General features: G+C 49.3%; 1 protein-coding gene across 2 annotated transcripts in view; it reads left to right on the top strand.

The window, feature by feature from the left end:
• Positions 1 to 22,180, top strand: part of SCAMP3 (secretory carrier membrane protein 3) — an 84,133-nt gene that overhangs the window by 39,878 nt on the left and 22,075 nt on the right. For both annotated transcript variants that reach the window (XM_086947394.1, XM_086947395.1), the window contains exons 3-6: positions 2,736 to 2,900; positions 4,292 to 4,412; positions 18,911 to 19,039; positions 19,153 to 19,312. In XM_086947394.1, coding sequence (XP_086803520.1) covers positions 2,736 to 2,900; positions 4,292 to 4,412; positions 18,911 to 19,039; positions 19,153 to 19,312 — 575 coding nt within the window. The remainder of the gene's footprint in view (positions 1 to 2,735; positions 2,901 to 4,291; positions 4,413 to 18,910; positions 19,040 to 19,152; positions 19,313 to 22,180) is intronic.

The raw sequence follows: 22,180 nt of genomic DNA, 5'->3' as shown, positions 1-22,180 counted from the left end.
GCGTGGCGATTATATTTGATTTATGTGACTTTACACATTTTTTCAGCATGAAATGTTGCTGTTATGAGGCTTCAGCAGCTGGTGATAATTAGAAATAGCTGTACTTTAATATGCAGTGAGCACTTTATCATCACTTCGCACTTTAGTAGGGCAGTTAAGAAATATGGACACTAAGCACTTTAATTAATTTTTTAATGAATATGAATCTGTTATAGGTAAAATTGAGTCACTTGGTATACAAAGTATGAAGAGACTTTTGTGAATTTACACGCAATGGCATAAACCAACTTCAAAAACAATGCACGTGGCCGAGTAACAATTCACCACAGACGTCTATGTAAACTAAAATATACGAGCATAATAAAATAAGCACGAGCTTGAAATAAATTTGAAGTAGACGTTTGTATCCAACCTCGATGAGGGCCAGGATGTAGCGCACAATGACCTTCACAAAAACACCAGATGAATTTCCCAAAACAGACAGTGCACAGACACCGCGTGCACAGTCACCTCACTTTCTATTGGTAGTGCTTGCACTACCTTATCTGCTGGCGGTGCCCTTTCATGCTGGCCTGCTTCTCTGCTGAAAATATATAAACTCTCCTCTGATGGGAAATGAAACATTTCATAACTCTGAGGAGCAACCACAAGAACAGAACAACAACTGCTGCAGCAGCTGCTGGCCTTTCAAAAACAAAACTACTCAGAACTGACGGCAAAAATGTGCAGACTCATAAGGAACAAACGAGGGTTCCTATTTTTCAATACATTTGTTACCTCATAGAACAAGTGCATTCGAATTCGACTTTAAACAATCAGCCTGCGCTTTGGAACACCTGATACAGATTGTTTTTGCTGCCGAGCACACGGGGGAACGTTCACATACAAGGCACGTCAGGCTGTGAACAAAGAAACCACATGGCTCTGTGTATTTATTCCAACGGTTTGATGTGCAATGTGCACAGTAGCATTTTTAGTTCACAAAACAAGAATTTGCACTCATCCACCGTTTTACCACATCTAATGTTACACCTAAAAAGTACGATTTCAGGAAGGGTTATTCTGCTTTCCGGGGAAGGAAGTGGGCGTTCCAACCGTACGGCTTTGTTAGCATTCACATACTTGAGAAAGGGACGCTCCCTCACAAGAGTAGAAGTAAACCTAGAGTTGGAAAGGGGTGTAAAATACACAAAATTGGTTGGGATGCAAGAAAAACGGTTACTCCTAGAGGACAAAAACGTAAAACTGCATCCTTTCTAAGCATTTACACTTGCGTGGATGTACACCATGTACTCCGGGAATATTTTGAGTTCTCCCTAAAAATTGTTAATTTACTTTAAATTTTCTTTTACAACTACTGTAGTAGGTTTACATATATTTGTAATCAGGCCCGGGGCAATGGCCCTGTTACTAGAGTAAAGAAGCTGCGGCTCCATGACCAGGATAAAGAAGGAAAAGATACACAAAAACTGATTTGAATAAAGACTCGTATCTCTAATTTACCCATATCTGTTTAATTCAGAAACACTTGCATGCATTAAGTATCCATGGAGTAACTCATCTAAGACAGTATAAGGAATTCATTAAACAAAGGGCGGGCATCTGAGACCGCGTCATGATGCTCATTCCACCCATGTTGTCCCAATCATATACCTGCTGACTGGAAAGGACTGCACACTATACACGCCCGGCAGGCCTCCCCAACTCCACCCAGCATGCCCTCACAACAATCCACGATCCAAAACAGCCCTCCAAACAGCGCACCCTGACCGGAGAGACCACTGTGCAAGGAACCGCAGCGTCTTTGCATCCCACACCCCAGTCCCGGCCCGCTCTCCTCGCTCCCATCGGCAACGACCTCAATCGGCGGAATTCCCTCTACACAGCGCCGCTGCCTCCCCTGACCCTGTGCACCAACACAAAGGGCAATGCAATCGCGCGACCACGCGCCAAGTGGCAAACGTGCCCCAAACCGAACCATCGCTAGACCCGAGGCCCGCCTGCCACGAGAAGGAACGACTCACCGCCACAGAACACACGACGACCGCAGGAAACGGGAAGACGCACAACGGCACCGGATCAGCGCAGAGCCCAGGGAAAACAAGCGGGAGGGGGAGCAAGGGAGGTGCCGGCAATGCCGGACCAGACACGGGGGCGTTCCCGGCGTCCCGTGACGTCGGCAAAAGCCAAAGAATGTCGGGAACGCCCCCGTGTCTGGTCCGGCATTGACGGACAGGCCCCTCGTCCAATGGCAAGGCTCCGTTTACGGAGCCAGCCAATCAACGACGAGGGCCGAACCAAAGCACCCTACGGTTCTCAACAGGATTTCGCCTGCGCGGAAAAGCTGCGCAGAGCGCAGCTTCCGCTAGGCGAAACCTAAAAAGGGGTTTGTTCACAAACTTAAGACTCAAAACATATTAATACTATTTCAGAAAATGAACAGAACAATTGAAATTGCCAAATAGTGCCTTTTTGTGGCCTTCTCAAAATTGAGAAAAGCCTAGAGGGTCTGAGCATTTATAGTTGAACCAAAGCTTGATGAACTCTCGTAAGGGCCTAGATAGTTTTAAGGGCTGTCTTAGAATTGGGGGCTGCTTCTATGCTGTAGTGTGACAACCGAATTTTCACTTTTCATAGGTAGCCCCTTATCCACTTCAAAGTGTGTGATCTGCTGCCTGGACAGAGGAAATTGGAGTATCTCTTTCACAACCACATCATGTCGCTTCTCTTTGCAGATGCCTCCCCCGTACCATCCATCCACAGGGGTGCCACCAGCACAACCAGTGATGAATCCACCATTCCCAGCAGCTGGCGTGCCGCAGCCTGCACCTCCAGCCGCACTGCCACCTAAGAAGACCAGCCCTACAGAACCCAAGAACTATGGGTCTTATGGTTCTCAGGTATATGTGTGCATGTGGTTGCAGAAAGTCCAGCAATTACGTTGCTCTTGTGGTCGGTTAACTGTTGAGGTGGAGTGCGTTCTGGCCGAGTGATCAGGAAAGTGCAAGATGGTCATGACTGACACTGAGCATAGGGAACAAGAAGATAAGAGGTTGTAGAGTGGATGGATCTGAAAGTAGGGATGGATGGGAATTGCTATGAAAAAAATGTGTGGGGCGGATGAAGTGGGAACTTGGTTGACAACAAAGGACACGGAGAGTGGTACATTTATATGGATAAAACGAGAAAGCTGGGTGAATGTTAAGTACTCATTGGTGTTCTGGTGGGTAGAGGCCAACACTTGAGTGGGCTCGTAATCTGAAGTTCTTCTGCATGTCCGATGTCCCAAGATACTTACAGCAGAGTGATGTTTTCACTACCTGTGCTCTTTAATTGATGCTGTTGTGTTCCACTAAAGGGGAGTTCCAGGCAATTTCTCTGAGCCTTCCTAGCTCCCTTAATTTCCCACGTCATTTATATATGAAGCAAAAGAATGAGATAAAGGCTTTTGTAAAGCCCTGCATTCTGAGCTCATGAGGCGGCATTGTTGTGAAGCGCTTATGATCTCGCTATTGAACACTGAATCAGCCCGCCATTTTAATTTCACTTGTGTTAGACGGTGTGCAGTTCTGCTGTTAAGTGTCTGGAGAGGCAAGGGGATAGAAGCATACTCCAAATAGATGTGGTCCTACCATGTCTTGTATACCTATATCCGTCTGGCTTACAGTTGTGGGTGACATCAAAGTGGTCATGCAGCTAATGCTGCCTGCTTTCCTTCTGTGACCTATCCATCATTAGTGCTTGGCTTCTGCGAGCTGGCAATCAGCAAAGTGATTGTGCGAACTGCATCAATGCTATATACTTGTCTTGTGTGAACCATACATCAGTGGAGCAGGTCTTCTGGGAGCTAGCCATCATTGGGTGAATGTGGTCGGTGTCAGATCCTGCATACTCCCTTTCTGTGAGTTAGTCATCAGTGGGATTTATAGAGGTCAATTATGCAGCATCGGGTGCACACCATCCAATTGTCCCATTTGCTGGCTAGTTCGCATAGGGGTCACTTTTGTGCTGCATATTTGCTTTTTGGTGAGTTAGCCATCTGTGGGCAGAATATGGGCAATGCGTTGTTGAATTGTATATACTGATCTTCTAAAAACCTGGCATTGTGGCATGAATGAGGCATGTGCAACTGATGTTTAATAAGGGTACTCTCTAACGTATGCATTGCTGGGGCAAATGGGGTGATTCATATCTGATGTAGCAGACCTCTACTTGTATCACTGGGCTCTCTTGAATTGTAGAAGCTTCTTTTGATTTTTTCCTCCATTGTCCCTGTTTTCTTATCGCTTAGGAGACAGCAGCAGCAGCTACTGCTGATCTTCTGCGACAGCAGGAAGAGTTGAACCGGAAAGCGGAAGAGCTCGACCGACGGGAGCGGGAGCTGCGAAACGCGAGCCTTGGAAATACAGCAAGTATGATGCCATCTTCTGTCAACTAACATTGATATTCCATTGTGTGGTAACGGGCGTCCCGAGAGGGAGTCAGCTTAGTTATATAAATGTTGTAGAGAGTTCTGTAGCACATGCTGTGCCCAAAGTGTGGCCTTGCTGTGCTGTCCGACTTGAGGTATACTAACGGCCCGTTACAAGGACTCTATCGCAGACTGAGGTGTGAATTCTAAATGTTTTTGGTGGATCATCAGTATTGAGTGTGATATGCACATAGCTTAATTGTTAGACTGTGCCAACTGCTTGTGATAGCCGGCGCAGATGCTGGACGAATGATCAGCTAGTTGCAATACTGAGTCTTATGTTGCCTGATATATTTAGCACTCTTGTTCTCTGCCTGGAGTAGCTTGTAAAAAGATGGTTGCTATGCTGCGTAGCATGAATACGAGAGAGCAAAAGTCCCTGTTGAATATGCTGGGTGCTGCTCAACTAGGAGGCACATGGGAAATTTCATTTTTCAGTCAGTACATTACGGTAAAGTGATCTCTATGCATCTTTCACATCACAGGTTTGTGGATTGGAGAGTTTTAACTCTTTATGAATTGAGTATCATCAAGATGGGCATTACAATGGTCTGTTATTACTGTGCCACAGATCCTTTGAGATTGCATTGTCGGACATGAACATGTCTGATGGTGTTTCTTTTTGGTTTGCTTCACACTGCTTCAGTTTCCTACATATTCAAGACATCTGCATGTTTTTGTGAGTGTGAGAACAAAGGTATTTCAGACGGGATTCCCATCTTAGCTTACCACTGGGATAAAAGCACAACATTCTGCCTTTAAGTAAGTGCAGGAGCTGAGAGCTAGTAAATAAAATCCAGATAGAGACTTCTAGCTGCAGATTCCTTACCTTTGAACATATCCAGGCGTCCGACTGGATGAGAAAGATTTTTGACCAGACCTCCTGCATACCGTTAGGTAACGTTGTTCAACTCCACGTCGTCATCCGCACCGGAAGTGACGGGGGTTGTACCTATATAGACGCCACCTCGACATGCTGACATCAGTTTTTTCCTTTCCATACCAGATAGTACTGATCCGAATTGAGTTACCCCTCAATTTTTTTTACTGGCTTTTTAAAAACTTTTTGTTGAACTTTTTTTGTGAGATTTCATTTCTAGGTGTGAGGATGCCACCCGAGAAACCGGGTAGTTTAAAACCATGTGGGGCCTGTCACCGGCAAATGTCGGTGACAGACCCTCACTTGGTGTGTTTCTGGTGCCTGGAGCAAGGAAACAACTTTGAAAACTGGCTTGCTATACACCTGAAGGCACAGAGGAAGCGATCCCTCAAGCTTCTCGCCGCCCAATGTCTGTCAACACCAAAAGCTCGATATCCTGTTCCTCTCGTAGCCTCCTGACGTTCCTCGTCGTACTCTAAGGCATCGGGGAAGACCCACAAGCCTTCCTTGGCGCCGGCTCCAGTGCCAACACCTGAGGTGCCGCCATCCCCATCATCGTCTCTGACTCGGAAACAGAGCCGGGTGGGCTTCGTCTGGCGCCACATCCAGCGCCGGCTGAATACATCCTTTCCAGAGTGGAGCCAGTGCCTTATTTGATGGATATGCCTGGTGAGGGAGACATTTGGGAGTGGTTTATGGCTCCTTTGGAGAAGATCCAATTAATGAGGACAACTGGTATGAATAACTGGGTGAGGCCAGTGGATTGATTACCTCACCTGACACTGGCCTGGTCTCCCCTCCTACTTTGGCTACTGTTTGTTATGGTGGTAGGCAGTGCAGTTGAGGTCCTACCCCTTAATCTACCCCCCCCCGTGGCAGTCAAGACTAACGTCTTGTCAGAGGTGCTTCTGCCGGGAGTCACCCCTTCTCCCATTGAATGAAGCCCTTACGGACGTCCTACATTGTGTCTGGCCCAAGCCCTGCAAAGGGGCTCCTGTGAATAGGACAATTGCCTGCCGCCATCGCCCTGCTCTTGGGTATCCAAGCTTCTTTCCCTGGAAAGCTTGATGGTTCAAGCCTCCTCATCCCACGTTCACCCTGGCGCATTCCCTACCACGGCAAACACAAGAAGATGATGAACGGAGTGCTGAAACTTTTTAACCACTCACCCCCAGTCAAGCAATCTGTGTTGAATCTATCGTTCTTTTGCTCACCATGCCACCCCAGTCTGGACTCAGCCATATGCAAATCAGTCTTGACCCTGCTCCTCATGGGACAGTCCAGCCCAAACTGCCATGCCTGGTCCTCCCTGAACCTGAAACGAGCATCCTGGGACCTGTTTCGGAGTATCATCCCTACCACCCCACTGGGCAGGGAATCCAAGAGGCTGGACACCTTCAGGCAGAATGTTCTTTCACCAGCCTGGCACTGTGGTCGGTGAACACTGCATGCCTATTGGGCCGTTATTCCCATACACTAGGGGATTTGGTTGCATAAGTGCTGCCTATAGTCCCTGAGGAGGCCCTGACCATACTCTCTCAGACTTTTGCAGAAGGAAGAGATATGCAGCAAAGTTCCCCATCAGATGTGGACTTGACATGACCGACTCGCTAGGTAGATTGATTTAATAGTCTGTGGCCTTAAGATTCCATGCCTGGCTGAGAACATCTGTTTTTTCAGGGCATGTCCGGGCTTCCCTCATTGGCATACCATTTGATTGCTCTTGCTCTTTGGAGACAAGGCAGATACAGTGCTAGAGAACTTCAAAGACTGCAGAGCTACAGCCAGGTCCTTGGACTGGTCTGTGGCCCCTTGTTAACCTCAATCCACCTTTCGTGGATACCGAAGGGATCTCCAACCAAGTCCATACCCTTCCAAACAACTGCGGCCAACCGACTTTCCAGCCTTTTCGGGGCCGATGGCGTGGTTCACAGAGACCACGAGGGACAGGCTGCCAGCAGTCATGTCAGTCCACACCCCCCTCCCACTATCCGCCACTAACTCCAAGCGTCTTTAGTCTGCCCATCATGAGCACCAAGTGGCAAACAAGATATGCCATCTCCTCCCACAGTGGCGGTCAATAACATCAGACCATTGGGTACTACAGACGGTCCAAATTGACTACTACCTTCCCTTTGTGAACACCAATCGCCCATGCCACCCACTTATGTTTGGCTGACAGAGTACCATCTCTTCTTTGCTTTGCGAGAAGTGCAGGCTTTCTTGGTGAAGAGAGCCATGGAGAGGGTGCCTGCATCAAAAGGTAGGTCGTAGTTGGTATTTGCGATACTTCCTCGTTCCACAGAAGGACAGAGGACTTAATCCTATCCTAGCTCTGCGCCTTCTCAACCTCTTCTTGAAGGAAAAATTTTAACTGCTCATGCTCGCTTGAGTTTTGTCTGCCCTAGATCCGGGAGACTGGATGGTAGAGTTGGACTCGCAGGACGCTTATTTCCACATCCTCATTTTGTCGTCCCACAGATGCCATCTGCTGTTCACGGTGGGCCAAGAGCAGTTTCAGTTTGATGTGCGAACCTTTCAGCCTTACCAGAGCCCCTCAGGTGTTCACCAAGGTAGTGGCAGTGGTCGCAGCTCATCTGTGGAGGTCTGGGATTTCAGTCTTCCCCTACCTAGACTACTGGTTGTTGAAGGCGGGCTCACCGCAAACATATGCCACCCACCTTCACACTACCGTGAACCTCCTGTACTCAGGTTTAATTATCAACATGCCAAAGTCACATCTGTTTCACTTGGACGCTCCCTTTAATAGGAACTGTTTTGGATACAGTGCAGTTTTGGGCATGTTCTCCCGATCAGTGAATCCAGGCTATTGAGGCTATGAGACAGATGTTTCAGTATCTATTCTGGATTTTGGTTGAGACTCACACTGGCACTGTGGCTGTTGGGCTCGTGGCCTCCTGCATCCTGCTTGTGACACGTGCCCGCTGGCATATGTCGGTTCTGCAGTGAAACCTGAAGGCCCAGGGGGCTCAGCATCCGGGAAATCTCTGCAACATTGTCCAGATCTCAGAGGGACTGCAAAAGACCTGCAGTGGTGGCTAACAAACCACAAGTGGGTCAATGGCAGACCCCTCTCCAACCATAGCGGACTGTAGTGACAGATGTGTCACTTCTGGACTGTGGTGGCAATCTGGACAGGTGAAGATTAAATGACTCTGGTCTCCACTGGAGTTTGAGCTTCACATAAACCTGTTAAAGCGTCAAGCGATTCGCTTTCTTTAGGTTTAAAGCATTTTATTAAGGCAAAAACATAGGAGGAAAGGGAACAAGGGAGGGAGGGGTACACACATTACAAATCAAATATCAAGGTGAAAGTAATTAAAGCATGATGATGGACGGTGGCTATTGCAAATGAGGTTTCGTTGAGAGAAAGCTAAACATGTTTGCCACTGTCAGGAAGGCTGGAAAGTTAAAGGAAGAAAAGCAAAGAACCCTCCCCCCAAACACCCCAACTCCCCCCAACTCCCTCCCAACCTCCCCCCGTCCAGCGCTAAGCAATGATGCATCCTGCTGCCCCACCCCACCCCCCCACCCCATGAGCCCCCATCCCATGTCTACTTAGTTGGTCGGGTCCATAGGAGGTGTAAGTCTCAGGAGTCTAAGGTACCTCGGACAGGTAAGTTCTCTGAATTCCGTGGTCCAGAGCGCATGAAAGGGTTGCCACAATTCATCAAATTGCTCAACGTCCCCCGCCACCATAAGCGAGAGTTTTTCCATGCCTAGAACATGCCAGAGTCTGTGTAGCCAGCCCGTGGTGGAGGGGACCGTGGTAGTGCGCCAATGAATCAATATGTTCTGAATCGCCGATCCCAGTGCTATTGCTATTTGCCGGCCTCTGCGGGACTTCAGCGGGTAAATTAGCCCATTCGGGAGGCCCAACAGAACATACGCCGGGAAGCGTGGCAATTCTATCTCAAAGTGAGTATCTATCTCATCAATGATCTCCTTCCAGTACTCTTTCAACAGGGGGCAGTCCCAGAGCACATGCGTGAGAGTCCCTGTGTGTCCACATTCCCTCCAACATTCTTTCCCAATATTCCTATTCATTTCATGTAGCCGCTCCGGGGTATAATACCAATACGTGGTCACCTTTGTGAGTGTTTCTGTGAGTCCTGTGTGGTATGCAGAGTGTATCGCACGGTATGCAATCTGATCCCACTCCTTGTGGCTGAGCGTCCTTCCCAGCTCCTTATTCCAGCGTTCCCTACCCGGGTTATAAAAATGAAATGGGGGGGGGGGGGTTGCAGGAATTTATAGAGGTCCGTGATCAGCTTAGCATCAGAGGTGCGAGTTATTAACCACCGCTCGTACGGCTTCATCTGACGATCTGCAGTGTCTCGCACCTGCGGTTGAAGCGCCCAATGCCTGACCTGCATGTATCTCAACCTATCTGTCTCAGTCAATTGGAATTCCTGCTTTAAATGCTGAAAAAAGACCACCCCCTCCGAGTCATACATCTGGAAGAGCGCGCGGCAACCCGCTGCCCTCCAGTGCGAAAAAGCGCCCGGTTCTAGACCTGGGGAGAAATCAGGGTTCGCCAGTATCGGCGTGAAAGGCGAGGGGAATGTGGTGAGATCGTGAACTTCACTAACAGTGTCCCACACCCTCAAGGGGACTCGTGTGACATAGGAAGCATACAAGTTGGGAGGGCGATGAATCCGTCGCAAGAATGGAACTTTCTGTAGGGGACGCCCCGCCACCGCCTGGTCCTGAAAGAGCCAGTGCTTGTCAGATTCCCATTTGCTCCATTCCACCAAGTAGCGCAACTGCGCTGCCTGAAAGTATTTCCGGAGATCTGGGACGCCAAGGCCTCCCGCCTCCGGGGCCAGTGTGGAGAGAACCCTCTTCATTCTCGGCTTGCGACCCTGCCAGATGAAACGTGCAACATCTGCTTGCGTCTGCCTGATCCATCCCGTAGGTGGTTGGAGCGGTAAGGCTCGAAAGAGATACAAGATCTGGGGCAGGACCGTCCTCTTGACCGCAGCTATCCTGCCGAGCCAGGACAACACTCCTTTACCCCAGCGGGCCAGCTCCTCCCTGATTTTCCTGCCTAGAGAGGCATAATTGGCCGCTACCATCGCCGGCAACGTCGGTGCCAACAGAATCCCCAGGTAAGGCACCAGGGATGACGACCACTGTATGGGAAAAAGCCTTTGCAGATCTCATCTCGTATCCGCAGTCAGGGACACATCTAGGGCCGCTGACTTGCCCATGTTAATCTTAAAGCCCGCCACTTTCGAAAAAGCATCCAGTTCCTGAACGCATGCCGGGAGGGCCCGCCTCGGGTCATCCAAGGTCAATAGGACGTCGTCTGCATAGAGACTTATCGTATGGACATACCGTCCCATCTTAACCCCAATCGCATCCGGGTTCTGGCGAATCCTCTGGGCAAACGGCTCCATATAAAGAGCGAAGAGGAGGGGGGAAAGCGGACACCCCTGTCTAGTACCCCTTTCTATCTCAAAGCTGCGTGAGCTGCAACCATTAACTCTAACTGTAGCCGAAGGGGACTTGTAACAATTAAAAACCATCGAGCAGAATTTCTCTCCAATACCCATTTTCCGGAGTACCTGTTCAAGATAGGGCCAATGAACGCGATCAAATGCTTTCTCAGCGTCCACCGCCAGCAACATTCTCTCACCCTGAATCCGTGAGGCCTTTTCCAAGACGTGCACCACTCTCTTAGTGTTATCGACTGTTTGTCGGCCTGGGACAAATCCAGCCTGATCAGCCTCAACTAGGCCCGGCAGATGCAAGGCCAGTCTAGACGCCAGAATCCCTGTATACAGTTTTAGGTCCACATTCAGGAGGGATATAGGCCTGTACGAGCCGCAGAGGGTCCGGTCCTTCCCTGGTTTCGGAATCACTGAGACCGTTGCTCTTAATAGGTCCGGCGGTATGGCTCCCGGTGTAGAGAAGGAGTTGAATAGGCGGGTAAGGATAGGAGCCACAACCGGGCAAAAGGTTTTATAAAACAAGGACGTATAACCGTCCGGGCCCGGGGCCTTCCCATGTTTGAGCCTAGATATAGCGGATATCACTTCCTCTACATGAATACTGCGTTCCAAGTGCTCCGCCTGTGCAGGGTCCAGGGCCGGAAGGGCCACTGACTCCAGATAGTCTGCAGTATCTTGCGACAGAGGGGGCTCCCCTGTATAAAGGTCTTCATAGAACCTACGGAACACCTCCGCCACGGCCGCGTCGTCAGAGACTGCCACCCCATCAGAATCGAGCAGTTCCTTAACCAGGTTACGCTGGTGCGCCATACGAAGTCTATTCGCCAAGAGTTTGCCACATCTATCCCCCCGTGTAAAACGCGTGTTTCAGGCGCAGCGCCGCGTATTCTGCCCTGTCCATGTCTAACGCCGATAAGAGTTTCCTAGCAGCCTTCAATTGTTTCCATACCCTAGGAGCCCCCGTACGGCGATGTACATGCTCCAGTTCTCTGACTTTGGAAGTCAGTTCCTCCCTCTTGCGCTGTCTCTCCCTGTTCTCCGCCGAGGAGATAGAAATGAACTCTCCCCTTAGGACCGCCTTCAACGCCGCCCACTGTGTCGCTAGCGAGGTGTCTGAGTTATCGTTATGTGTTTGATACTCCCGGATCGACTCCTCAATGTGTTTCACAACAGTTTTTTTATGTAAGAGGGTGTCCCTAAGTCGCCAAACACCGCAAGAGGGGGGGGGCCGGTGGAAGCGCAAAAGTGCCCACGACCGGTGCGTGATCAGATAATGAGAGGACCCCAATGTCCGCCGCCGTAGCGGCGGCACACATCGGTCTGCTGACCAACAAGTGGTCCAACCGTGCATACGTCCGGTGTGCATGTGAATAGTAAGAATAGTCCCTACTCGTGGGGTGTAGTGTGCGCCAAAGGTCATGTAGGTTCAGATCAGCGAGTCGAGCCTTTCCTGCCTGTGAAAGTTCCCCAGTTTGCGGGTATCTCTGCGTGGATCTATCAAGTGTGGAATCAAAAACTATGTTGAAATCACCCCCTAGAATGACATGTCTGTCTGGGGAGGCAGTTACGTCCACCAGCGCTGAGTCTAGAAAGCTCTCCTGGTGGTCGTTCGGGCCATACAAAGAGCCAGTAGTGAACGTCACATCTCCCAGCTTAAGGCGGTACGCCAGCAGCCTTCCCTTTTGTTCTGCGAATTTGTACAGCACCTCTCCCCTGAAGGAACTTGCTATCAATATGGCCACCCCCGCTTTCTTAGATGCAGTAGAGGAGAAAAACTGTGTGGGAAACTTGCGAGAGCGCATCCTATGACAATCCTGTGCTAACAAGTGGGTCTCCTGCAGGAGACCTATGTCTGCATGTGTCCCCTCCAACAGTGACAAGATTGCCCTCCGTTTAACCGGATTGTTCAATCCCTTAACATTAAGGGTTACTACTTTCAGTGTCGTCATATTCCTGAAGGGCAGTGTGTGCTGGGCCGTGGGCGCCCAATCGGGGGGGGTGGGGAACGTTACGGCAGCGCAGAAGAGGTAAAGTAAGACAATGCAATAACATATAAGACACTGGACGATGTCCCCTCCACCCCCCAACTGTTCCCAACTTCCCTCGAACCAACCCCGTGGCAACTGGCCAACCCCTTACTCAAACCCGAACAACCCATTGTCCCAGTCATGTCCCAAAACGGACAAGTCCTTGGAAAGTACAAAAAGTGGACGTCCGGCCACTCGTTCTTCCCGCCTCCCCCTCAACCCCCCTCCAGCCCCAAACCTGTCATCTCAGAAGCTGTGTCCATCTCCCCCCGCAGCGTTTCTACGCCATCAAGGCCACACCGTTCGTGGCAGCAGAGTCCCTGGCTGCTTCTCTCAACGCGTTGGCCATTTCCGCTCTGATGGTGGGTGAGTCCGGTCTCCCGGCGCTTGCCGCCGACCTCCGCCTCGCCGTCCGCCGTCGTCCTCCTCGCTCAGGGCGTCTCCGGCCCGGTGTTGCTTCACCCTCCTCCGTAGCTGTGAGACCCAGGACCCCACAGACGTCCTGCAAGGAGCGCAATTGGTGCAGTACGCCATTCCAGCGAAAGATAAGGCGAAAGGGATGTCCCCAAGAGTACGGTGTTTCATTCTCCCTTAGAAAGTCCGTTGCGATCTTGAAGGCTCTGCGTTTTTGCAGCGTGATGGCAGACAGGTCTTGAAACGGGCCGTTCACGGAAGGTCAGCGGCTGCTTCTTGCGGGTCTCCGCCATTATACGTTCCTTCACTAGGAAATCCGGAAGGTAGGCCAGAATATCCGTAGGAGGCGCCGTCGATTGTCGCTGACGGCCGACCCTATGGGCCCTATCAATCCGGATCGGGAAGTCCGCGGGCTCACCCAGGATCTCTCTGAACATGTCTCTCAGGTAGCGAGTAACATCAGTTCCCTCTTCAGCGGACGGAACCCCCCGGACCCGAATGTTATTTCGTCTCGACCTGTTCTCCAAGTCTTCATTGTGCGCTTGGAGGTCCACATGCTGTTCCCTGAGGCGGAGTACATCCTGCTGTAGGTGAACAATCTCCTCATTCCTCCGTTGAGCCGCTGCCTCCACCGTTTCCATCCGCTCACCAAGGCCCTCCACCTCTTTGCGAACCTCGCGCACCTCGCTGGCCACTTCTTGCTTTAGCGTCTGAAAGTCCGCTTTGAGTGAGCTAAACAGGGCCTCCATGAAGGATCTCGTGACTGGGGGCTCTCCCCCAGCCGGTTCTCCTGAGTTTCTGGAAGAGCTCGGGGACGGTTGAGCCCTATCACGTTGCTGCTTGGCCCTGCTGAGCGTGCGGTCACCTTTCTTCGCTCCCCGGTTCCCCGACATTTGCACACCGTGGGTCACAGCACGCCACTCAACGGAAGAGGCGATGCCGGGCCACAGACAGCAGGTCCCGGTGTCGCTGAATCCCCACCTATGGGCAAGGCATCAGCGAGGGGAGAGTCCGATGTAGCAGGGCCGCTATGCGTTCCGTGCTTCCGAGAACAAAATGGCGGCCGGGCGCCACTGTGTCGACCGTCCTACACCTCCAACCAATGTCCAAAACGCTGACCAATCCAAGGACCTCCCGGTCCGCGGCACCTCCAACGGAACCACACCGGTGCCGGGCGCTCTGCTCGGGGCCGGGGGTGCGTGAAGTAATCCAGGTCGCTACTTTTAGGAAGTCCTCGCCATCGCCTCTATGGGGACAAAATGGCGGCTGGGCGTAGCCAAGCAGACCCTCCGATTCCGATGGTCACTGCCCGGATCGCGCACAGATTCAAGGCCACAACAATGAATCCCCTCCGGACCCCTTCGAGCCGTAGGAGGGCCGAGTGCCTTGCCTCTCTGTTCCGTGCTCCTTTCCAAACTTGATACGGGGCCGGGAAGCACGCAGCGTACCAGGCCACAGCCGCGGTCTCGAGTGTCACTATGCTCAGGCAGCAACCGACTCTCCTCGCGGCATCCCTCTCGGGCTGGTCATCCGGCACACGAGCTTCAAAGGCACAGAGCCGGTGCGAGTAGGCAAGCAGACGCCACACTAATCAACCAGAGCTCTAGTGCCGGGGCCCGTCCAGGCCTTTCATCTGGCGATCCGCTTCGCCTCGGCTCGGTGGTGCTCCGCAGTCAAATCGCCATCGTCCGAGTAGGCTCCTGCAAAGGCGCTCGGGACCAAATTTTAACACCTGTGCATGCACCAAGGTCTCCACCACCCTTCTCTCGGCCGCTGAGCTCCAGCGGGGGGAGAGAAGCTGTCTATAAAGGGCTCGGGCCTAGTCGGGCCGGAGGAGCTGCTGGAAGAAGCGTCCGCTCACCCCGCCATCTTGGCCACGCCCCACGATTCGCTGTCTTTAAAGGCCTTTTTTCTTTCGATCAAGGGAAGGCCGGTGCACGTGTTCAGACATCATCACCGCCATATGGTACTGCAACAAAAAGGTCAGTGGGGTCGTGGGCCCTTTGTCAAGAGGCTTTGCTGTGGTGCAAGGCCTCTTTTAGCAGTGGGGCGAGCCATGGATAGATCTGTTTGCCACTGCTGAGAATGCACAATGTCAGCAGTTCTGTGTGCTGGAGTTTCCAGTACATCTCTCGCTTGGAGACTCTTTTCGTTTCAATTGGAGCTCCAGCCTCCTGGATGTTTTCCTCCAATACCACTCCTGCCCAGAGTTCTCAAGAAGATCGGGAATGACAGGGTCCAAGTCATTCTTGTGTCCCTGAATTGGGCACAGAGAGACTGGTATCCTGAGCTGTTGAGCATGACCATACGACCTGCAGTCAGGTTGCTTGTTTGGGAGGATCTTCCATCTCCGCAACAGGGCAGGGTTCTACACTCTAAGCTACGCACCCTACACCTGCCTGCGTTGAGATTGAGAGGTGACAGTTGACAGCTTTCGACATTCCTCATGAAGTCTGCAATGTTATTCTGGCAGACAGGCATCCCTCCACCAAGTCGGTATCTGCCAGCCGTTAGGAGAAATTTGTGTCATGATGGGCTTCCCACAATGTTGACCCCCAATCTGTACCTCTCTCACGAGTTCTCTTCTTTGAATTGTTTGGCCCAGCAGGGCTCTGCTTTGGACACAGTTATGGTTTTCTGTCTGCCATCTCAGCATTCTTGCGGTTGGCAGATCAGCCTTCCCTCTGTCACCTGCTGTGGCTAGGCTCCTTAAAGGACTGTAGCATATGTCTGTAGCATATGTTTCCACCTGCACCCTTTATCATGCCTCAGTGGGAGCTCAACCTAGTCCTTACCTTTCTCGTGTGTGCACCATTTGAGCCTCTGCACAATTGCCCTCATAGGCTTTTGGCATCACAACTGCCTTTTTAGTGGCCATAACATTGGCTAAGAGGGTCAACGAACTGCAAACGCTCTATGTGCACACTCCTGTGCCCCTAACAAGCTGGTTTTCCGAACGCATGTCTCCTTTCTTCCAAAGGTTGTGACTCCATTCCATGTAGGCCAGAACATCACCCTGCCTACTTTCTTTGCTACACCTCAACCCTCCAGAGAAGAGGAGAGACTTCATTGCCTGGACCCATACAGAGCGTTGTTCTACCTTGACCACAGAAGATAGTTCAGAATGGACGATCAGCTATTTGTGGGCTATGTGGGAGCAAAAAAAGGAAAGCTGTACATAAGAAGATCATCTCACGATGGATTGTCCTGTGCATTACGATCTGCTACATATTGGCCAAGGAACAGCCCCCTTAGGGCTTGCAGGCTAACTCTACCAGAGACCAAGCTGGGACCACTGCGTCTCCTGGACTGCTGCCAGGCAGCGACGTGGGCATCATTGCACACATTCATAAAACTTTGTCAGGTCCTTCATGTTGGGCATTTTGCTCATTCAGTCCTGCAGGACCTTTTTGTTTATTTGCATTTGCAGACCCACCTCCACAGAGGTATTGCTTGGGCATCTATTCAAAGGTAAGGAATCTGCACCTAGAAGTCGTGCACACATGCTGATACTATTGTTTCTTCTGTTTGTCCCATTACATGTTTTTTTGAATATATAGTGCCCCTGGCACATACTTTTACCTTGGAGTCTCCCTGTTCCTTTCTTTTTTGCAACTAAATGTGCTTGTTTGCTTATTAATCTAATAACTATTACCTGTTGAGACATTGCTTCTTTTACACATATTCACTACCCAGGTCTCAATTGGGCATACAAGTATACTCCTGTGGTCTGATCTCGCCGTTTATTATTGTAACTTGCCAACCAGTTGAAGCGTATTGGCAAGGTATGTTCTGGTATTGCTGGGATCATCTGAATCCGTTCCACTGAAATTTGAGGGTATTGTTTTTCTAGCAGTAACACTTGTTATATTCCAAACTGCAAAAATATGGGTACTAAAAAATCTACCTACAACTGCTTTTTGATTGGATATAAAAAAATGTAGAGACTTTTTGCTCCATAGAAATGAAAGAAGTCCGGGCCTAACATTTAATGTAAAGGAAAAATAACACACAAGTGTCCTAAGGTGAGATTGAGAGATTTTAGATAAGTAAAGAAGGTCACTGTTTAGGCATAATATCCTGAATCAGCATTTGGGGAAATGCCTTTGTCAGAGCTTACATTTATTTTCTAACGTTGCTTCATTGAACAACTTACACATGTTACATTATAAAAGTCTTATTTTAAAGCAAATCTTTCCATTTTAAAACACATGCAAGTAGATTCTGCCTTTACAATAACAATATTGTAGTTGCATCAATTTCTTTGTTTTCATTCTAAAAACAATGGGAACAAGTGTGTGTCTATGATACCCATTTTGTACATATCACTGGTCCTCGTAATAGCTCTGCGCTGACAGGTCGTCCTGTGTCCTAGCCATCCACTTGTATAATTTTTTGCTGGACTTCTATCCGACCGGACAAAAGTCCATATGTGTCCCAGTCTCAGGAAGGTGGTTCTGCTTTCACCCGAACTACCACTGGCAGTGCTGTCTGCTACCGGGATAAAAATGACTGATGTTTAATGCGGTGGACAACTTCACAAGCCAGTCCCTATGAGCATACCTGTAGAATAGCCTTGTTCTCAGGTATAGGGCATTTTATCAGTTGGCTTTTAGGCAAAGGTGAATTAATAGGCAGTTAACTTGTGCACAGTACCCACTTTCGTTAACCAGGGTAACTTAGAGCTATGTATGTGCCCTACAGCGGCAGCCCAAGATACCCTGGCCTGGGTATCGGCTAGGGTTGCACTTACCTCCATATGTTTAGAGAGTCCTGGGCTTTTCCATTAAAATTCATGTTCACAGTTGGTTCTGTGGAAACAACCGATTTGTTTCCCAAGTGCTTTAAGCTGTGAAGTTAAACTGTAAGACTAGAAATAAGGGGTCTTTATGACATGGAACTAAATGACAACCATAATTTAGTATTTCATTGACTAAAACGCATGCAGACTAAATACTGCATAGTGGGGGTCTATGACAACATTCTCAATTGTATCAGAACACTTGTAATAGTCTGTCTGACTGTTCGGGATCTTGTTACATCAGGTTTTGGGTTCTAGCACGACTAATTTTGCCACCTTTTGCAAATCCTACATAAAGGGGCTAAATGAAGGTGTGAAACTGTAGTTTCATGGCTGGAATGTCTTGTGAGTCTGTGCCTCCCACAAAAGGATATGTTTAAGGGTATTCACCACCTCATCTCCAATCTGTGCCCACATTGATAAGGTTGGCAATCTACTGCTGACAAGGTGGGTGGGTGCAAGAGAGGAGAGGAGAGAGAGAGAGAACACACAGAAAAGGAAGGTAACAAACACATCGGAGTATAAATTAACAATCGGCACAAATCATGAATCTTGGGTCCTTGTCAAAATGGTAGTTTTTCTTTTATTTAGGGTTTTCATCTACAATACAAACACAAAGCCAACACATTTCACCATAAAAAGGCTTCCTCAGGGCAATAGAGAAAGAGAGAGAGAGAGAGAGAGAAAATAGGCTCATGGTAGTTTCCCAGTAGTAATTTGAAGTGTCTCCTGCCACAGTAGTAATACTGGAAGTGTCTGGATGTGTATTTTAATAATAGTTAATGGTAGAATGACGACTAAGCCATGATTTTCATGTTAAGCGTTCCTTCTGATTTGCAGCGAGGCAGAACAACTGGCCCCCATTGCCGTCCTTCTGTCCAATGCAGCCTTGCTTCTATCAGGACATCCCACTGGAGATTCCATTAGAGTGTCAGAAGACTATGAATACCATGTACTACCTCTGGCTTTGTGAGTATGGCCCGCGACACGTCACCCATAGCCTTCAAAGCAACAGATACTGGAATTCTCTTTGACGTTTTCTTTCTCTCTAACAAACTGCTCTTCTTTTTGTACCCCTGCAGTTAGCACAGGAACACTGCTGATGAATTTCATAGCCACTATGGCGTGGTTCTGCGTGGAATCTTCTGTTGGATCAGACTTTGGCCTTTCTATCCTCTGGGCTCTCCTGTTCACGCCTTGCTCCTTTCTTTGCTGGTACAGACCATTGTACAAGGCCATCCGGTAAGTATCCCCAAACATCAGAGACTGCGTTAAACTAACCCCTTTGCCCTCAAATTATCTAGACTTGGACACAAGTTTATGTCTAGCATTTTAATATGGGTTTCCTGTTTAAGGTCCATTTTTATTAGCTTCTCTGTACTAGCTGAGAAAGGACTGTGACCCGTTACTATTTAGGTGTGCTATCCCTTGTATTGGAATGGCCGAACAGTGACGCATGGCTAGAATATGGTGCTTTGAGAATGTATGGATCCGACTGCATGAAAAGCATGGGTGCTGCAGGACAGGGGTGCATTGGCCTGGCTGTGTCGAAATGTGCATTCATACATATGTGTGCTGATGTCTATCTGGTACTGCCTCTTGTGTGTTGGCAGATTGCTTCTGTGATATTAGAGACTGCTGCCAGTTCACCTCATTGCTGACGCACAGAACCTGGTAATCCTGTACCCAGACTCACTTTTCTACCACTTAATCCTGACTGCCAGCAGTTTGAATTAGTTCTCACAGCTCTGCCAATGCATAAAGATGATTTATGCATACATTTGACTCAAGTGACCAATAAATGTCTGCCACATTGTCGCAGCCCTTTAGACTACCATTTAGCAATAATCAATAAACAAAGTGTGCGCAATCAGTACCTGCGGATGTACATACATCTGCATCAACATGCTTCTCTTGTCTACTATTTTCCTGTGTATCTTTCAGCACTCTGAACCACATGCTGCTTCGCAGTGTCATTTATCAGGTTCAATAGGGTAACCCCGTCCCTTATCTCGAAGGCACCCACATCTTGGAAGTGCACAGCCTGTAGCTTGATTTTGCTCATTGGACCCATAAGACTTTCTGATGCATCTCAATGAAGATTAATGCCAGAAGGAGCAAAGACTTGTGCTCAGGGAATTGTGGATGGTTCATCAATACTCGGACAGCATTGTGACTCTTAGGGTGTGAACAGCACTGAGTAAGTGCTTACCTGTTTATTGTAGACTTGGCCATTATATCTGTTTAGCATATGCTTCTTAATCTGTGCCCGAATAACCGGCCCATTGTGACTACTTCTCAGTTGCAAGCGTTCCGTACTTTTCAGGTAATTATACATTTGATCATAATCAACAGGACTCAAGGATGTTTCCTCTTCTGTTCTGTAAGCTGTTGTGCTTATCACAGTTTTCCTATTTTCCCAGGAGCTTCAAATACTTGGAGATTATTGTTCATTATTTTTTTTTAAACATTTTTATTGGCTTTTGCATCATAATTACAAACATCAAGCATGTCAATGTCGATCTACACGCCCATCCCCCCCGCCCCCTCATCCTCTCTTCCCTTCTTTAGATCCAATACATATGCCACAAAGTTCAATGGTTCAGGAGAGACTTCAGTCCATGCCCTACTATAGATCATCCTCAGTCCCCACATCTCGATCTGCACCTTTGGAACAAGAGGGCTCACGCCCCTTTGTGACTCATAATCCTCCATCTAGCCCGTATTAGCGTCTCCATTTGCCCCATACCCTGCCAAATTTCTTGGGGCACCCCCTTGCCCTGTACGTAACTCTTTCGGCAGCCATGTAAAAGTCCATCCCTCTCCTCCACTCCTCTATTCGTGGTGTGTCTGGTGCCCCCCACTTCCTGGCCACATGTCTTGGCCACAACTAAGGCCAGCACCAGAAAGATCAGCAGCGGTCGAATCTGGAAGTGCCTCTGTCAATGCCCCCTCTGCCCTCCACGCGTGTCTGAATTGCATGTATTTAAAGTATTGTGTGTGGTGTAGTCCATATTCCTTGCGCAGTGAGGGAAACAACTGTAGCACTCCCATCTTCATGGCATCCCCCAGAGTCGACAGGCCTATATCATCCCAGCCTCTGAATCCCTTTAACTTATTGAGTTCCCGTAGCCAGGCGCACTTCCACAGTGGGGTTTGTTTTGTCGGTTTCCGTTACCACCCTATCGCTTTCGTCGCCCTCAGCCATATCTCTACTGTAAGCCTCGTTGTGGGCAGTAGTTTTGCCCTCCCCTTGCCTCCGTATAGATAATGTAAGTACGTGTGTGTATCCAATGTGTGCCTTTCTAGTGCAAAGGTGGGGTGGATGGCCGGGGGATGCATCCACTCATTAATGGCTATCAAGTGCTTTGCCCAGTAGTAGGCCTCCAAGTCGGGCAGGGAGATCCCCCCCCCATTATACTGATGCCTTTGCAGCGTCGAGAGCGCCACTCTAGGCTGCTTTCCCAACCAGGGAAACGATCGGAGTTCCGCATGTATGGTCTTGAACACCCCGCTCTGTAAGGGAAAGTATTCATTCTGGAATTCATACAGAAACCTGGGCAGCGTAATCATTTTAAACATTGCCGCCCGACCGAGGAGCGTGAGGGGAAGCAGTTTCCATCGTGCTGCATCATCGCTAATGTTTCGTAGTATATGCTGAATGTTCCTCTCAAATGAGAGCACCCTATCCGTCGTGATGAATACCCCGAGATAAGTAAACCCCTCTGACGTCTTGGTCCCCCCTCCCTTCGTTGGGGATCGTATAAGATGGATTTATGCCAGTTCATCTGGTAGCCCGCGTGATATCCTTATCGCTCTAGTTCCGAGAATAATGCCGGTATGGTGGTCGCCGGTTGTGTAACAAATAGCAGAACATCATCTGCGTATAGGGAAAGCTTCTCTGCAGACGTGTCTGACGGTCTCACGCTGAACCCCCATTATTGTTCATTATGAAGCATAAGGCAAGACGCCCGTTAGCTGGTCTTATGCATAATGGTATCTGGCAGTGATGTAGAAACTCGTGGTAGGCAGGGAAAGAAAGAAGAACATAGCCAACTCGAGCTTCTGTGGGGTAAAAGAAGAGACCTTCAGACAAAATAACCTCCAAGT

This window comes from Lissotriton vulgaris, chromosome 12 (genome assembly GCF_964263255.1).
Source record: "Lissotriton vulgaris chromosome 12, aLisVul1.2, whole genome shotgun sequence".
Lineage (NCBI taxonomy): Eukaryota > Metazoa > Chordata > Amphibia > Caudata > Salamandridae > Lissotriton > Lissotriton vulgaris.
The sequence above is the reverse complement of the archived record's forward strand: the minus strand, read 5'-3'. Positions and strand labels throughout refer to the sequence as shown.